The sequence below is a fragment of the Cygnus atratus genome, chromosome 4 (assembly GCF_013377495.2).
Source record: "Cygnus atratus isolate AKBS03 ecotype Queensland, Australia chromosome 4, CAtr_DNAZoo_HiC_assembly, whole genome shotgun sequence".
NCBI classification, from domain to species: Eukaryota; Metazoa; Chordata; class Aves; order Anseriformes; family Anatidae; genus Cygnus; species Cygnus atratus.
Window position 1 is genome coordinate 50631602 of NC_066365.1, and position 18364 is coordinate 50649965.

Here is an 18364-nt window from a genome sequence, read left to right on the forward strand (position 1 = left end):
GCACCTTTTTGCAGCCTGAGTGGACTTGCAAATGACATGCTAGAATGATCTCCTATGATATGCACTTGACAAAATCAGTTTATTATGTCAATTACTATTTCATGTGTCAAGACTGTTAAAATTGCAGACGGTTACAAAAATAATGTAGTTTGCACCATTGCAAAGCGACCATCAGTTTCCAAAAATGAAGTGTGTTAACTCTTAATAAATTAACTCTTAATGTATGGCACACACTGAGTATGTGCACTTCTGAGGAATTCAAAGCATCTCTTACTGTACATTTTATTAAAGAAATAGTTCTAGATTTTTTTTTCCTGCACCGGTTATAATGGATAATCTTCCCATTACCTATGTATCTTACACAAATATAACCACACCAGTACAAAAAAAGAAGCTCTTTTGTTGCTTTATTCTACTTTGTGGGTCACTTTTTTCTTTTGGAGCTGATGTTCTGCCATTAGATGGCAGTGAAATACCAGGAGCATAGTTGCGCATTTTTTTTCCCACACCAAACTCTCCTGTTTCAGATACACATGGCTGTAAAGATCTTTTATATGCTTTTGTAGAGAGATTGTCATACTCTAGTTTAATGGAATTCTTAATAATATTTGATATGTGGTTTAACAATCTATAAAATTGTCTGAAAACCTGCAAATATGACTGTTTCATTGACCCTATCCTCAGTACGCATTCTTTGAGCTACAGTGTTCTAAAGCGTGAGCTACTGTGCCTTCTGCTTAGCCTTCAGGAGTTCTTGAATTGCAAATTGATTGGAACAAATTCCATCTACAAACCACATTGGGTCAATTGTCACTGTTAGTATGCAAATTATGTGTATGTGTGTACACATACAGAACAGTTATTAGGATCAAGGTGGTTTTTAATTTCAAGTTATTAATCAGATTTGTACATGTAAAATCAGAAGGTAGTGGTTCAGTGGCCGCAGTATTCCCTCTGTTACGAACTTGGCTTCTGTTAAGGCACAGAATGAAATTTGCTTTTGTATTGTGAAAAATATTTGTCTTATTCCTATTTAGTATCTTCACACTCTTCAGGTTTTTGTGGCCTGTTAATCACCTACTTTTCACCTGATGAATCCATTATATGTGTTGTCTTTAGATGAAGTCACTCCATCCTGTTGTCCTTTACACGTGTTCAGACTACACATCCTTTTGTTATTGCAGGACCAAAACTGAATGCAGGAGCTAAGAGTCAAGTGCATCATGTGTTCATATTTTAATGTGTTTCTGTACCATTTTCTTCCTCATAATTTCTGGCGTTTAATTTGCTTTCTTGAACAGTTCAAAACACTCATATAGAAATATCAATTTTAAGTCCAAGATTTCTTTTCGTATGAATTTCTGATGGTGGAACACATTTAATTACATTCACAGTTTGTGTTGCACCAAGGGCATTAAAGCAATTTGAGTATGCATTATCCAATATATGTCATTCAGTACAAATGTAGAGGCTTCCTTCTGCTCTGTTAGTCAGGAAGTATTTGAACTACTTGGAATGAAATTATATATAAGAATTATGTGTATATGTACAGTGTACTGAATTGAGGATTAAGTTCCTGAAAACTTACAGTGACTTTCTTAGGGAATTTCTCCTGGCTGTTAGTGAATAAACTTTTTTTTTTCTTCCCAGGTTTTATATTTGTCAGTTGAGCTTGTTGAGTTAGTTAGAAGTTCACTTTATAGCCTTCTAGCATCCATTGTGTGTGTTGTGGTTTTCAAACCACAGTATGAAAAGTTGATATAGCTTCTTGGAATATTTTGTAATCTGAATAAGTTCAGAGCTCACTTGATTGATGTTTTGCTTCCTTTTGCTGAGAACTGTTCTATAAAGTGTAATTATGAGAAAATAGGTTTAGCTGCTTTTATAACAGTTGCTTATCACTTTGTATGTTTGAACAGATAAAAGAGGCAGAAGCTAAAGCTGCTATTGAAGAAGAGAAACGAAGACAACAGGTATCAGCCTTTTTTCTTCCTCCTTTACTAACCTTGCACTGTTAGTACATCTGTACCCATTGTGAGAGAATCAAGAAACCTAAATTGGTCTTTGTCCTTCAAGGTCTGGTAGGATGCAGGGTGTATTTACTGTAACTGCTATTGCTGGTCAGTGTATGTTGTCATCATTGTAATCCAAGAAGCTTCTGTGCCAGCTACCTGGAGACTCTAATACTAATCTTATTTCTGAAATTAACTCTCAACTCAGTTACTGGTGACCGTTAGGTCAGGTTTGTCATCTAGAGGCTACAGCCTTAATGCACTCCTTCCAACAGGCGTATGTATATGCCTGTGCCAGAGCATTTGACATAAAGTCATGTTCTAAGAGCAGTGTGTGGTGTCTGACTCTCCTTCTACTCGTTTATCAGAACAGTTTTATGTGTTACTTGTGTTTTCACCTGGATTTCACATTCCGTTCTTATCACAGAGCAGCAGCTCATCCTCTGCTTGAAGGGGGTGTGGAAGACTCACTCACAGGGGCGATCATTTTGTACCATTCTCCCAGTCTCATTAGGACATTCCTGGGTAGAGAGGTTCTCTGTGGGTCACAACTTCAGTGATGCATACTTTGATTAATTGCCCAGAGGAATTACTGAAGTGTTATGGCTCTTAACCAATGCTCTAGCAAGGCCTACTTTTGTTTTTCTTACAGGAGTTTCTCTGCCTCCCGTGCTGGAAAAGCATGCAGTTATGTGCCTAGTGTCCAGGGGACCAGGCATTGCTTTGTGATCATCTAGTAGTGTTTATTGTTACATTCATGCCTCAACTGTCTACAATGTTGATCACATGTTCCTTCATACAACTCATAGACAGTTCATCTAGTTCTTTTGTTCTCTAAGTTGAGTTTGGAAATGTTACTTCCTGAGCTTTGTTCTGGAACTATAGCATGCATACAAAATGTTTGAAGCATTTTATTTAGGCGGAGATAATCCTTAAATGACAGAGCTGCAAGCTGAATACTGAAATGTACAAATGGACTTTTACAGAGAACATTTGTTGGGCGAGAAATTCAAAGTCGCTGGCTCTTGTATTGTCCTGATTGCATTTTCATGCATTCCAGAAGTCATCTTTCCGTTCACTAATGATTTTTGCATCAAAAACACTTAACTTATGGTCCCTCTAGTGTAGTAGACTTACTCCACCAGCAGTGTATGCAACATCATTTTTGTCTTGATTGTTGAGCAGGAATTGTTTCCCTGCAGTCACTCCCCATTTGTTTTCGTCTTGTACATTCACTGAATAGTTACAGTCCAGCAGTACCATATACGACAAACACTTCTGCATACGTGTTTTGTGATGGACTGTGACTTCAGGGATAGAAGACTTCACCTATATGTAATCAAGCCTATTAACAGGTTAATTAATAATGTCCAGTTGTATAGCACAATGGCAAAGATTATTCTAGGACAAAAGTAACTAATAAATAGGCTTCAGAACTGCACACAAGTAATACCAGCTACTGCTGCCTTTTATCTAACATTGATTCCTTTCCAACTTGATCTCATAATCCACCATCTGGTGATGCATGTTGGAGCACACCACTGTCATGGGATGCTGGGTCACATTATACTGAATAAATGCTCTTACTCCCTTCTGAAAAAAAGTGTGCACCTTGTAGCATGTTCCTGATCTCATTAGCACCTTTTTGTACAGCCAGTTCATCTGTTAGTCACAGCTTCTTGAGACCTCTTTTGATTAATACTACAAAATCATTAGTGCTCTGGTAAGTCTGCAAACTTCCATTTTGGTGCTTGCTGTATTTGGAGGCAGTTTCTGCTTATATCACTTACAGATGGAATCACTTGTTTCTTACTGGAAGGGGAGGTGGCTTGGATAGTCTTCTCATCATGGGCCTAGCAGCCAAACTTTCCTTCTGCTTCCAATTCAGAAGCACTGCTTGAAGTCAGTTTTCACAGTTGCTAGAGGTAGAAAAAAGCTCAGTGCTTTGATTATTTAGCTACTCAAACCAAGCTCTCTGTCCCACTCCAATGTAAAAGATTTGGTTAAATTCTTGAGCTAATTTGTAATAGTTAAGCATTTCAGTTCTGAAAGTTGGGGTCTCAAACCTGAATTATGATGTAATGAATTGTATCAGAGTTTTTCTCCTCTTTTCTTAAAGAAAAATGTTTTAACGTCTCCTTAAAAGTTACAAAAGTCATCCAACCCACCCACCCACCCCCATATATAAAATAATAATTAAAAATAATGCAATTTCAGGATATATTCCTTTTGTCTCAATAGTCCCTGTTGTTTGCATTCATTTAGCTACATTTTCCCATGGGGCTGCTGCTCCTTTCAGTGCAGGGAGAATGTAAAGGTTAATGCATGAAGGAGCAAAATGCAGTACCTGAGCTACACTAAACTGCATGGTATCTGTCAACAAAGTAGTTTGAGTATATAGCTCAAATAAATACATTTCATTTTACTTTTAATGCATTTGTACACAAAAAAAAGTTCACACTAAATAAAAAGCTAGAGCTTGTTCAGTTTGGAAAAAAAATAAGGTAGTCTGAAGGCTGGGCACAAGTATTGCTTTATTGTTCAGAGATCACTGAGGTGACACTTTGGGAACGATGAAAATTATATAAAATCTGTAGGTAGCTTCAAGGATAGTGATTGCATCTTTCTCATTCTGTACCCATGAACCTTTGTTCGTTCTGTGTTTTGTTTTTTATAGTGTATTTATTTTTAGCTGGGTTTTTAAAAAGATCACTAGGAAAGCAATTCAATACATGTTATATAATTGTTCAAGCCCTATATTTTAATTCAGATTACTGCAATTCATGAAGCACTTCATGATCAGAAATACATAATAACTGCAGAAGCCCAGAATTTTATTTAGCATCTGTGCAAAATGAAATATTGCCAAATTATATATAAATCTTAAGAACTCTGCACTTGCCTCCAGATTTTGGATTTTGAAAAATTGTTTCATTAAAATGCTTCACTTCTCTGAAGGAGGATTAGCTACTTGAAAGTAATCTTGTTTCAAATAACAGGCTGTGGAACTTCGTCTGAACTTTTCTCCCATCTCATCAGAGAAATGCCAGTTTCTGCCTTTATTAGGTACAAAGTAATAGGCATTAAAATGGGTCCCTTCCTCCTGCTAATAGTGGTATCTGTCACAAGAAAGGAAGTAAGATGCACTTTGTGAAACTCTGACAAATATTTGCTGTCAGTAGAGGAAGACCAGACAATCTTGAGCTCCAAAGGGAAATTATATTTACTCGAGTACTTCTCTGCCCATTTCCCAAAACAGACCTATTCTTGTTTCTTTAATGCACCTATCTTATTGTCTAGGTTCCATTCTTCCTGGCAGCATGGCTGTAGCCATCATGTAGATTTATTTCGTTTCATAGACAGACTTTGCCTGTTTGCTGTCCACATTTCCTCTGCTTAAACTTTGCACCTTTTGCCCAGCCAGTCCTGGCTTGCAGTATTCTGCTTCTCTGATGTCTCTTCTCTCTTTCAGTGCATCTAGCGTCTCTGCTCCATGTCTCCTTCAACTCTACTAAAAATCTGGATAATTGTCAGAGCTTTTCTGTTTCTAATCTGTCTCAACTCTCTCAAAGAGCCTCTTTTGTGGTCTTCCTAGCAATCAGATGGCTCCAGTGGTCCTTGTTTCTCCTCGCTGGAGTCCAGTCCCAGTCTTAAACTGTGTTCCACATTGTATAATTCCAGTTTTTCAACTTCATACTCAAAAAAGTTTTGCCTTGAGTTGATATCATTTTAAGAGGAAGTGTGTTCCTAGAGCTTGGAGAGGGGAGGAAGAAGGACCAGAGGGTCCTGCTGGGTCCCTTCCAGGAATGACCCTGGAACTGCTGTTTTGGGTAGAAGCTTGGCATTGTTCTTTTTTCCAGTTGCTTTGCTTCTTTCCTGGGCGTAATGGCACGTGTCTTATTTTGAAGGGTGCTATAGGCCTATTATAATATTTTTATGCTTTGGTTTAGCAGAGTACATCCTTATTACAGGAGGGGGATCTTTTAAGATTTCGGCCTATGCTTTTACATATGTTACTTTAATAGCTTAAATACTTACAAGTGCTTTTCTGTAATGGGAAAATAATGTATTTTTAGCCAATGCTATGGAAATAGCAATCTCATCTTGGCTTAATATATTCAGCTTGAGACAGAAATCTCATGTGAAACTTCATTTGGTTGCATTTTTGCAACACTTTATAGGAAACTAAACAATGGTGTAACACTTGGAAGCAAAGTGCTTTGTTACCATGGGATATGGTGCTACTATCTCATCTGTAGGAGATGTGTAACTTCATTGGTTGCTAGTTACTTTTATAAATGGATTTGGGGAATGTTATTTAAAATCTGCACGTTTCCTTGTTTTTAATCCTGACACAATGCCAACTACTTTTGGTTTTCTCATCTAGGCTGAACTGGAAGCTTTTGAAAACAGATTAAAAGGGCGAAGAAAGAATAAGCGGAGAAAGGATGACATCGAAATTGAACAGTCATCATGGCAAAAATATAAAAACCTCATTATGCTGCCAGTGTTCGGAGTTGCTGTTGTGATGATTGCATGGCTCATGGTCTACAATGACTGAAACAACTCAATATTTAATATACCTCAGTCAGGTAGCTATTATTCCTAGAATGTTAGTCTGTGTGTAACAGAACCTAATATGCGTAGATTATGTATGTATACTATTTGCCAAGAAAAGTGCAGAGGAGGGAAGAAATGTCACCTTTTGTGTCATTACATTTGCAGCACAAAACTGAATTCAGACACTGAAAGTAATGAAATAGTAAATCTTAGTCTACACTGAAGTGCTGATGTAATTTGTCTGAGATCCATTAACATCTGTTCTGTTAATATATTGAGTTACTTTTCCATGTCTCCATTTCACAATATTAAAAATAGCTTAGTATAAAATGCTTTCTTGAATATTTGTTTCCCATAAAATCAATTCAGTGTTTTGTTAAAAATCAGCGTTCTTAAGCTAGACCTTCTGTTCTATCACACAATTTCTGTGCTTCATGCCAGTTTTAATGGTAACAACGAATGGGGAACTTCAGATCACTTGTTTGAGTATTCTGTGGCCTCATGTCAAAACTTTGTTTAGTGAAGGGAAATGTGAACGGTCTTTCAAGTCAACTGTATTACAAACAATAAATCGGGCCCCCTTGCAGACTGAGTGACTTTGTTTGTTTTTCCATACCTGGTTCTCCTCAAAATCAAATCAATTGAAAACTTAATTTAGTGGACAGATACATATCCTGAACATGCGTTTGAAGTACTTTCAGGGTATGGAGATATGTTCTTACCACTGCTTCTGTAGCCGAGAGCAGAAAAGCAAATTGAAATTAAACATAGAGCGTCACTGGAATATTTGTACAGATAAATATCACATTTGAATATTTGCATAGATGTACAAAAATGTAAAGTGGTTGAACAGTGTAACAATACAGTTATGTTTTCCATCTGGGTGGCTAGCCATCTAGCTAACCTTTAAAATATTTAAATATTTTCTTACTGACAGTTTAGAATGCCTTGCTGTAGGTAGGATATTGGTTGATAGAACTGCAAGGTTTACATGGCTTCAAGTTAAAAGAGAAGCTACATCATCTCAGCAGAGGGGCTGCAAGTTAAATCTGAGGTGTAGGGGGAGAATGAGAAAATGGAATTTTTAAATTTGTGTTGGAAATCTTATGGTGATACTTGAGCAACCTGGGTAACTGGAAAGTGCTTACAAGATCCTTCAAAAGATGAGGTACAAAGCTGGCAGCTTGTGGAGTTCTGTTTGTGGGATATGTTCCCCCCACAGCACTTTTAAATTATTAAAAAACATTGCAAAAGCAGTGGGACCATTTGTATAAAGTAGTAGAGAAGATTGCAGTTTGTTTGAAAGCTCTTTCAGTTAGTTTTGGCCCACATGTGAAAGGACTCAGTACCAGTCTGAGCTGAAATCTGAATGTAATTAGGGTTCAGCAGCAGAAAAAGAAAAGCTGCAAAAGAGAGTAGCTTTCAGATTGCATAGACTGACAAAATGAGGGAAACGGTTTCTTTTGAATTTTTCACCTAAGCTGGTGAAGGATAAGAGACATGAAGAAAAATTGGCAATATTTAGCATGAATTGGTACTACTTGATAGATTTTTTTTTTCTATTGACTTTAAAAATGTATACTAATTCTGTCAGGCTATTAGTATGTAAAGCTGTAGAATTAAAATTGCTGTAGAACTGAATTTACAGCAGGCAATCACAGTTGTGTGTCTACTGAATTCTCTTGTTTCCTTGTGTAAGGAATAAACTCTTTTCTGTATTGTTGCTTTAACTCTCTTCTAAAATACTGACACCTGCGAGATAATTCCATGTTGTAAGTGTTGTTTCTTTAACCAAGTGAGGTGATGCTATTATGGGACAGCTTAGGCCTGTAATTCTCGTGCCACTGAAAGAAAAAGAAAGGAGGTTTTTATTCAGGTGAAGTAAAATGTGATCTATTGTCCAAAAATACAAAAAGATACCTTTGTAGTTGGAATATTTAGGTCAACGTGAATGAGGCCATTGTGGAAACAGCTTTTATTTTACGTGAATATAACCCATTTTTCTATTTACTGTAAGATATTTCTTTAAAACAAGTACAATGTAAAGTTTCTCCCTGCCTCTCTGGCAAAGAGAAGAAATCTCTCTACAGAGCTTTAAAAATGATCTGCACTTGAGTTGCATGTTTCAAGTAGTTCTTCGTGTTCTTTTCTGAATATTTTGCAATGTTTGTGTGACATATTGGAAAGGAAAAGACTTGCTTCTGATTGATCGTCTTGATTATAATAAAGCATACAACTCCTTAAAATTCATTCCGTTCATACATGCGAGTGTGCGTGCAAGCATATTCTCTTTCTTAAAAGATGTGTGTCTCTCCTGAACCTCACATATGTGAGGCATACCTATTTTTGAAATGTTATTCAAAATAGTTCTGGATATCTTATCCAACCATCTGAGTCATTTGCACTCTGTTGGTCTGCCTGCTGAACCAGATATTTGTTTCTTGGCATTAAAAAAAAAAGTGTGGGGGTTCAAGCAATCTGCGGTTTAATAAATCACTGGCTTCTATTAGTTGTTTTTAAAAAAATTATTTCTACAGTTCATTTTTTGCCTTTTGTTTTTGGTTCGAGCTCCACATGTTGCAAGCATGACAACTTTGAAGAAAAAGGTATGGATGAAATCATCTGTTATTCAGGGTACAGGAAATATTTTGAATATTTCAGGTATTTTGAATGTTAACAATTTACCAAAAAAGTGTATTGATAAATATACATAAGAATAAATGATATAATCTGACCTGATGTTGAAGGGAAATTATAGAGACAAGTCCGATGATGAGCATACTGTGCATTCAGAATATTTAGTTGCATGTAAAATGAAAAAATAACAACAAAACTTCCAAGGGTTTTTCCTGATTCTGAACGCATTCTAGTAAGCATTCATCTTTTTGCTGAATTAAGGTGCTTACAAGTTGTCAATATTTTGGATTGGAAACTCCTTGGACAGGTTTGTTCCCTGTAAGAGTAACAAGGCCCTTGTGTATGTTCATTGAATGTAAAAAAACAAGTCATACAATAAACACATCCAAAACAACTTGAAAATTTGTTTCTTTCTGCCTAGTATCAAAAAGCAGCAAACTTTTCCTGGGTAGTAACGGCTGATGTGCTGAAACGGAAGTTTTAGGCATGCTCTCTGTTCCCCTCTTTGGCAGGGGTAGGTTTTACTACTCAGATGAACACTGAAATTACTTAATCATGTTCCTCCATGATGGTACTCTGATAATTGTGAGAATGGGTTGGTGAAGCTGATTAAGATAAAACAAATGGGAGTGGATGTAGCAGATGATATTTTTTGGCCTCACAAAGGGACATGCAGCTGATTTATTAGACACTTGTCCTGACCGTAACTACTAGAGAGAGAAATGTTACTATGCAGATAACACCAAAATTTGTTCATAAAAGCTTCCATGTGTGAGTGTGCCTTTAAAGCACTGAACTCTGAGCACTTGCCATCTCAGTAGTTCTGGCTTCAGAGCTGCTCTGAGTGGGATGTGTCTGTGCTGCAGAGTTTGCTCAGAAGGACGTGCTGGGGCCGGGCAGCAGAAGCTTGAGGTGTGTGGTGGCTGCTCTGGTGCAGGGCTTAGGGCAGAGTGTGCTCGCGTGGGCAGCCCCTGCATTGTCCTGGCTGCGGTTTCGTTTGCTTCAGATATCCCTCTTCTGCATTGGTTTCATCCCAGCTGTCATGTATGGACATCTAAGTCGCTCCCTTTTCTTGCTTCGTGAGTTTATTTTTGTGTCTGCCCTTCTAATTAAATTAATCGCTGTAAAGAAGGGTAAAATGAAGATACTGTAGCTGTCTGTATTTACTAGGAAGGGAAATGCGAGATTAAAAATAGAGAAAAAACAGATGAGGTCAAATTAGCTATAAGATAATTAGGCATAGTTGCTTCTTTCCACTAATGGTAACATGTTAACTAAATTAACTAAATTTATACTCTGCATTAAAATATTTATAGGCTGTTCTACCAGAAAACAGATTTCTGCTAGGGCTAATGTATCAGTAGGGACCATATGCCGGGGGAGCTGTGGCTTAATTCAACCAAGTATTATTTAATCTAATTAATTGTTCCTTGGGCAATGATTTCCATAAAACCACCAACAGCCACTGAACTCAGTTCAGGCTTTTTTCTGGGTGCTGTGCACGGGCTGAATGTTGTGGCTACAAACCAGCTGTTTGACCTGCTCCCCGGCTTGAGGGAATGGGGATGGGATGAGGAGGAAAGGTTGGGTTAGGGTTTGCGAGTTGTTACTGCTGAGGAGAACACAGCCTCAGTCCGAGGCCAAGCTGGCCATGGATTGCACCTTTTAGTTCTCAGTCTTCATTTGTTCTTATTGTGATTTTTGACAGGGCTAATGAATCTCTGTGAAATGCTGTGATTATGAATTATGGCTCGATTCCCCCCCCCCTTTTTTTTTAATCAGAATTACAGCCCAAATTGTTCTGCACAATGTCTAAGCTGTGTAATCTATAAATACTCTCGCTTCTATGTCTTCTTCCATACTTCTTTTATTTGTGCAATTGTTTAAAAAGAGGAGGGGAAGCACAAAACCAAACCAAACCCCATTGTACTCCCTCCTGAGGTGACTTTGGCTGGGTAATGCAGGACTGAATTATCACAAGCAGCAGTCAGTTATGCACGGTGGCACTCCACAAGCACGAAATGCCCCCTTTAAACTTCACACACAAATGCAAAGTGACGTGACCGAAATCCAAAGGTAAAGCAGTAGACAGCTGGAAAAGAAGCTGGAGAAGAGCTAGGGGGAAGCGTTTGCCTTGAAGTGCGTGTCTCCGTGTGTACATGAGCGGTACAGGTGCAGCTCCCGGGGGGGAAGGAGCGGGCTGCGGGTTCCTCGTTTTGGGACAGGAGGGCTGGGGAAGGGACATTTTGTCCCTTTTGTTTATTGGGGTCGAGGCGAGGGGCGAGCTCGGCGGCCTCCCGGCCCGGCTCGGGCTGCCCTCACCACCTGAAGGTTGTCCTGAGAGGGGCCGGGGGGGGGACACACACCGTGCCCACAGCCCCCCGGGGAGGGCTCGTAGGGGCGATACGTGCCCCGCGGGCTGTCCCCCGGCTTGTCCCCAAGGGGTAGAGCCTTTGTGTGGGAAAGGGGTGGGGATGCGGCGGCTTTCTCGCCGAGGTTTGTTATTATTGGGCGGAGGAGGCGGGAGGGGGCAGGGGGCCGAGCAGACAAAATGCGGAGCCCCCCCACCCCGAGCCCGGCAAGTGTGTGTGTGTGTGTGTGTTGTGTGCGGCTGAGGAAGGGAAGCGCAGGGGGCAGGAGAAAGTGGAGAAGCCCCAGCAGCAGCAGCAGCAGCAGCAGCAGGAGCCCCGGCATGCTCTCCATGCAACAGTTCCCTGCCCTGCCGGCGGAGGAGGAGCGCTACCGGCAGGTCCTCGCCGGCAGCCGGGTAAGACGAGCCCCCGGGGGCGCTCCCCTACCGCGGGGACCGGGGGAGGGCAGGAGGGGAAGCCGGGGGGCTCGGGGAGCTGAGGAGAGCGGGGAAGGGGCGAGCCCCGCTGCCAGCGCAGCGCTGTGCCGCAGCGAGGGGAAGGGGCAGCGCTGGGAGCCAGGCACGGTGCCGGTGGCGGTGCCACCCCGCAGGACAGCCGGCGACAGGTGACAGCCTGCTGCTGTCCGCTCCGGTGCAGGGGTGCAGGGGCCGTGCGAGAGGAGAGTTGGGGGCTGGCGAGGTCGCCAGCTCCGTGCCATCACCTCAGCGGAGCCCTCTCGCAAAGGCCGGCGGCGCTGATGCTCCCCTCCGTTCCCTCGGAGCCGGGAGGAGCAGCGCCCAGCCCGGCGGCAACAGGTCCGTTTGGGATCTGCGGCAGCAAAGTTTGGGATCCACATCCGTAAGGACACCCCCCCGACACACACACACACACGCACCCGCCCGCCGCCACCCACGGGTGCGCGGAGAGCTGCGTGAGAGCCGGCACCGGCCGGCCCTCCCGTCCTCCTGCCCCCCAGCAGGTGCCTGCCCCGGCGGGGGTCGTGCTGCCGGAGGCCCGGGAGGTAAGGGGGGAGCGGCTGGTGCCCCCCGGGACGGGCTCGGTCCCGCTCCCCTCCGCCCCCGGCTCCGGAGCCGGCTGCGCTGTGACCCAGGCGGTGCGGCAGCGGTGTTTAAAAGTTTCTGCATGCGGCAGTGGAGCTCAGCGGTAGCGTTTCTCAGCTTGATTCAGAGTCCTTGAATGCATTTCGTGGCAGACGATTAACTAATTAACTTTTTTTTTTTTTTAAATAAATATATTAGCAGTCTGGCTGAGGTGGTGAAACTCGCGAAATCGTGTATCCAGAGCTTTTAATGCGTTCGTGGGGTCTCTCGGGAAGGCTTAACTTTCAGCAGTAAAAATATGGGAATGGATTTTTCCATATGGCTGCTTACATCCTTCCCGTGTTCCTAAAAGATGGACCATTAATGTACAATCAATTGTCATTCTTAGTTTGGTTTTTGTAATGTTTTCCTTAGTTTGAGGTCCCGTTGTACACCTCTCAGGTACTGTGACTTTTGGGGTATAGGCACCACTGAAGGAATATATCAGGGAGGTCACCTAAACACCTGTAAAGTTGTTTAGGCTACAAAGAGTCATGGACCCATTGTGCTTAATTTGTGGCTGGAAAAGTTGGTGGCATTGCCTGGATGTCTAGACAAGTAAGTTCTGTAGGAAGCTGTATGCTCCTCTGGTGGACAGGAGAGTCCCAAACACTGTCCAAAACTTAGAAAGAAAATGCTTGCGATTGTTTTCCCCTTCCCCTGCAGCCATTAATGGGGGTACCCCCACAGCCTGGCTCTCCTGCCTGGAGGGAAGTGATGAAGCTGAGCCCTTCAGCCTCACTCATCATCTTCACTCCACACGCATTTTTAGTGAAGCAAACTCTTGGTTGGCTTCACTACCCCAACTCTTGGTTGGCTTCACCACCCCAACTCTTGATGAGGGGGTGGTGAGCCAGGCTGCACAGCTCAGTCTTGTAGATTAGAGGAATCTTCTTGTGCTCTATTGGTATCTGATCGGCCCATCAGGGCAAAACATTGTTTTCCTTAGTCTTTTGAAGCCTGGAACTATAAAGTGTTAAAGAAAGCATTTACTTCCCCTCCAAATGTCTTTGTTGGCACTCTGCTGTGTGCCTGTGGTAGATAACTTGAGCATGTAGCGATTCAAAAGCATAAAATAGTTTCAAATGCGTCACAATTGGAGGCGTTCTATAAAACATGCAATGCATAGCGGGCAGTTTAATACATCTGTATTGTTTAGCTGTTACTTATATATGATTTCTGCAGATACAAATGAAAGCCAGGACTGTAAACTGTGCCAGTAATTATTTAAAAATGCAGACTTACTTGAATGTAGGAGCTTTTTATTTTTTTGCTAAGCTGATATAGATGTTTAGGTCTTAGCACCCTGCTCCCTCGAGGAACATTAGCGTCCTGCCGTTATACTGTCTACGTATTGCCAGACACATAATTTCTTCTCATTTGCGTGGCCAAGAGAGGGGTGCTTTTAGGAGCTGAGGTGGATAAACACCCCGACAACTCATTTACCAGCTGGGGAAGGGGCCTTCGTAGGGAAGGAGGGATAGGCAAGGTAATGTCAGGGGCATTAGACCTGCTAAGGAGTTCCCAGCAACTCCTGCTCCCCCCACCTCTCAGACTTGCTAACCAACAAACACTGAGCTCTAAACAAGCCCTTTGTACCCAAGCAGAAGCCCGTGCTGCCATCGGTGTGGCCGTGGCCTGTGGGGCTCTCAGAGTTGTTGCCACGCTAAGGCCCAGCTGCAGCAGGGTCAGGCCATCCCAGTACAGCAGGCACAATACAGGCACCGAGGCACTTCCTTAACAGATGGAGCTGTGACCCCGACCAGAATCAGGAGACCATAGACATCAGATCTTCTGCTTTCAGGCTGAACAACATGAGCTGTGAGGCACTTACGCACAATGGCTCTAAAAGATGGCAACCACTGTGACATTGTGTGGGAAGAGCTGAATCCTGTCAGCGTGTCAGGTATCGCTGGCAAATGTTTACAGGGCCAGAGGAACGCCTTGATTCTGAATGTCAGCCGGCGTTTGGCAGGGGTGGGTGTCAGGCCCCTTGCAGCAGGGCAGTCCTACTCATGCACTTGCATACAGCCTAGGCCCTTCCAGTGTTAACAGCTGGCCACCTCCTGATTTTTAACTGCCTTCAGGACAAGGCAGGGGCAGTCTGATTGCAATTTGCAATACTTATGTTTCTACTCTGTTCCAGTTTCTTTCCCTACCAAAAAGAAATGGACCTCATAAATGACAGGCTGTGTAAGTACAATTCTCCAGCACCATGGAAAAAAGGCTGATTATATCCCCTTGTGAAGTGACTGGTTGTCAGAGTAAGACACAGAAAGCTTAAATCTTCCTCAAAAAGGTCCTCACACACAGAACAGAAGTGGGGGGGGGAGCAGGAGTTTCTCTAAAGGCTGTGTCCAGACAGGTTCCAGCTTGACTACACTCATTCCCTACGTATTTTTAATTCCTAGTTAGGGTAATTTTTTTGTCACGTGAGGCTATGTAGTTCTGCCTGGAACTCTCCAGAGTCCAGGTCTGAATGCCAGGACACAGCAGTCCTCCTCCACTCGCCAGTGTCTCTAACTGAGGGAATGAATAAGGGTGAGCTGCGTCCTCACCTCCCCATGGGCTGCATGAGGAAAAATGGGAGAAGAGGGAAGGAAGAATGCCTGGGCCTTACCTAGGTTCTCTGCACCCTTGGTGCTTTGGCCGGCCTGGGCTGCGACCTTGTCCCAGGCTGTGTAGGGTGCTGGGCCCAGGCCATGTAGAGTGCTGGGTGACACACCGCACCATACCACGGTGCTTGGGGTTTCCCCTCGCCTGGCCATGCCTCTCCTGGCTCGCAGCCCTGGGATGATTCCGATTGCATCCCTTCCCTCTGTCCCCCACCCCTCTATAAATAACTTCTGCTGGGCTGACCTGCCAGATTACCCCAGCAGAGCGGATCCCCTGACCCGGGATGCCTGCAGTGGAAAGTCTGAACGCAAAAAATACCATAATAAAAATAGTGCAGCTGGGCAGCCCTGCCTGCAGGTCCTAGCGCTGGGGCCCAGTGACTCCCAGTGCTGCACTGACCCTCAGGCACCCTGCCTCGGCCCTGTGGGACATGGAGAACTTTCCCCACCTGCTTTAATACCCTCATCTCTTTAATTTTTTTAATTTTTTTTTTCTGTCTCTTTTTTAACTGTCAGAGAGAAACATTTAATTTCTGCTATTCTGTTGTGGAACAGCTAGTTCCCTTCCCAGCGATGCTTTTAATTTCAGCTTGTCTTTCTGATCAGCAAATGTGAAAGAAATAGAGATAATGATTTAATATCCTAAATGTAAAAATAGTAATGAGACAACAATCAAGCAAGGACTCGCTGTTTCAGAAAGAGGTGAGAATCTTGCTGCCTCTGAAGTACTGCATTTGGTTGCAGCTCATGTCTACCTTGAGCAGAAGACTTTCCCTGAAGGGACAGATTCTCCTCAGTTGTGCTTTGAAGCCACTGTAATTTAAAGAGATGCTTGTCATTATTTATTTACGCATATAATTAATATGGTGTTATTTCTGGTAGTTCTACATGCAAAGTCTGAATATTTGGTGGTTAAAAGCAGCAGTAGATACCAGGATGCATTATTTGACCATTGCTGTGCCTTCTGCTTTGGAGTGTCCGTGTTTCAATCTCCTGGCCTACAGTGCCCATGGGAGCACAGCCTCCTTGGGATATTGTGCTGGGGTGACCTGGGCTCACAGCCAGACACCCAAAAAGCCACTTGCCCGCTGCCTCCATTGTCCAGTGAGAAGGGGGAGAAAGTAGGAAGAACAAGAGTGAGAAAGCTCATGGTCAAGATAAAGACTGGGAGATCACTCACCAATTACCATTGTGGGCAAAACAGACTTGTAGAAATTAGTTTATTATCAGTTTATATAAATACTTAATTACTGGTTCAGATACTGGGAAACAGAAACAAACAAACAAAAAGATGCAAATGTTAAAACACTTAGAGAAAACACCTCTCCTCCTCCATTCCCCATCTCACCTTCCCTCCAGACTCCTCTCCCACCTTATTACTGCTGCAGGTTTCACTCAGTCCATTCAGTGAGGCAGTGAGAAGCGCATGGGAGGTTTGTGGTCATAACATAGTGGTTTCTCACTGCTGCTCCTTCCTTCCTACTCTTTCGCTTAGCTCCAGCACATCTTCCACAGGCTGCAGGCCCTTCAGGAATATCTGCTCTGCCATGGAGCACCTCAGCCTCCTCTGAACTTGGTATTCACACTGCTGTTTCTCTCTTTTTGATGAGGTGGTGGCCACCTCATCTATAACATCAGCTTGGGAAAGTATGTTCACTCAAAACTGACCTAAGTGGCAGCATTATTCCATGGATGTCTCCTCCCCTGCCCATCTTCCTTGATCCTCAAATTAAGAAGGGATGAACTGAATCCAGCTATCCATCAGTTCCTTTTCACCATCTGTGTCATTGCAGTGGAACCATTGCAGCATCTGCTGCTTTGCGTATTGTGCAGTTTATAATTTTTTCTTTATTAGTGTTAGTGTTGTTGCCAGCATAAGGTAGTTTTCAGCTTGTTGTCCTGTAATGAAAAGAGGCTGAAAAACAGATACTGCCAGAGCTACACTGGAGCAATGATGTTTATCTTTTGATGATTCAAGCCCTGCCCCTCTTCACAAATAAAATGTTTCCCACAACAGTAAGCATTCTGTGGGATCCCAGTTTTTGCCTACATGCTAAATATATGCTTATTGCCTTTTTAATTTTTTTTTTTTAAGAGAAGACACAAATTGAGGAAATTTTCAAATCTTTTCCTCATAGAATGGTGCACAGCTCCTATAAACTTGTGGGAAAGAAGACTGTCAGGTTGCATCATTGCAGGTGCTCCTGCAAGCTACTGCTCTTTCTGAATTTCAAGGCTCACCTTTTCTCAGAAAAGAATAATTTTTTATATTGAACATTTAAGTCATCTTCACCCAATCTTTAGAGGAAAGGAAGTGAGGGTAGATACAAGTATCGTTCTTCAGGAATGCATCAGACTGCATTTATTCCTATTCAAGTTTCATAGCTAAGAGAGAGTTCAAGCTTGATTCTCAGTGGATGGTGCTCGTGCTTTGGGACTGGCTGGTCAGTCATTGTCAACGTGTTTTTCCCTTCCTCTGTTCCTCAAAGCTGCAACACTTGGTTCTGCAATATATAGGACCTAGGGTTTTAAAAGCTAATGTCCTAATCTTTTTGATACCAAAGAGATTTAACTTATCGGTCATTTAATAGTAGTAGCAATTGCCCAGATTGGCATTGCTCTTCAGCTCAGATTGCTCCTAGTTTCAAGCCAGCCTATACTGTAACTCCAATAGTACTGAAAGTTACTTGGAAGCATCTCAGACTCAGGCAGCATTTCTAGGAAGCAAGACTTTCCTTTTTTTTCCCTTTCTGCTCCTGAATTAAGCAGTAAAAAAATGAATCACTTACTTGCTCCTTGCATTGTTCTTCTCCTTAGGCTTCAGAAAACAGTCAGGGCATTCTCTTGGAAATAAGCCCACTGAGGAGCTTTGCATCCCAGGTCTCTCAGACCTGCAGCGCTGTATTCGTGTAACACACGGTGTATATGTGTAAAGTACAGTGACATCTTCTCTGGAATTCTCTAATCCAATGGTGTGACATGGACAGTTGTCCATTGCTCCTGCTTCCAGTGCCACACTTTTTGCTGGGTGGATTATTTGTTCTCTGTTAGAGTGGTCACAGAACCAGAACCAGTAGGATGTGGAGATT

At 42.5% G+C, this 18364-nt stretch overlaps 2 protein-coding genes across 2 annotated transcripts in view; both read left to right on the forward strand.

The window, feature by feature from the left end:
- The window catches only part of NFXL1 (nuclear transcription factor, X-box binding like 1), a 43317-nt gene extending 33714 nt beyond the window's left edge, over window positions 1-9603 (forward strand). The window contains exons 21-22 of the mRNA XM_035552657.1: window positions 1920-1973; window positions 6400-9603. Coding sequence (XP_035408550.1) covers window positions 1920-1973; window positions 6400-6573 — 228 coding nt within the window. The 3' untranslated portion in view covers window positions 6574-9603. The remainder of the gene's footprint in view (window positions 1-1919; window positions 1974-6399) is intronic.
- Window positions 9604-11901: 2298 nt separating this feature from the next.
- The window catches only part of CORIN (corin, serine peptidase), a 132892-nt gene continuing 126429 nt past the window's right edge, over window positions 11902-18364 (forward strand). Inside the window, exon 1 of the mRNA XM_035550654.1 lies at window positions 11902-11976. Within this exon, the coding sequence (XP_035406547.1) occupies window positions 11902-11976 (75 nt within the window). The remainder of the gene's footprint in view (window positions 11977-18364) is intronic.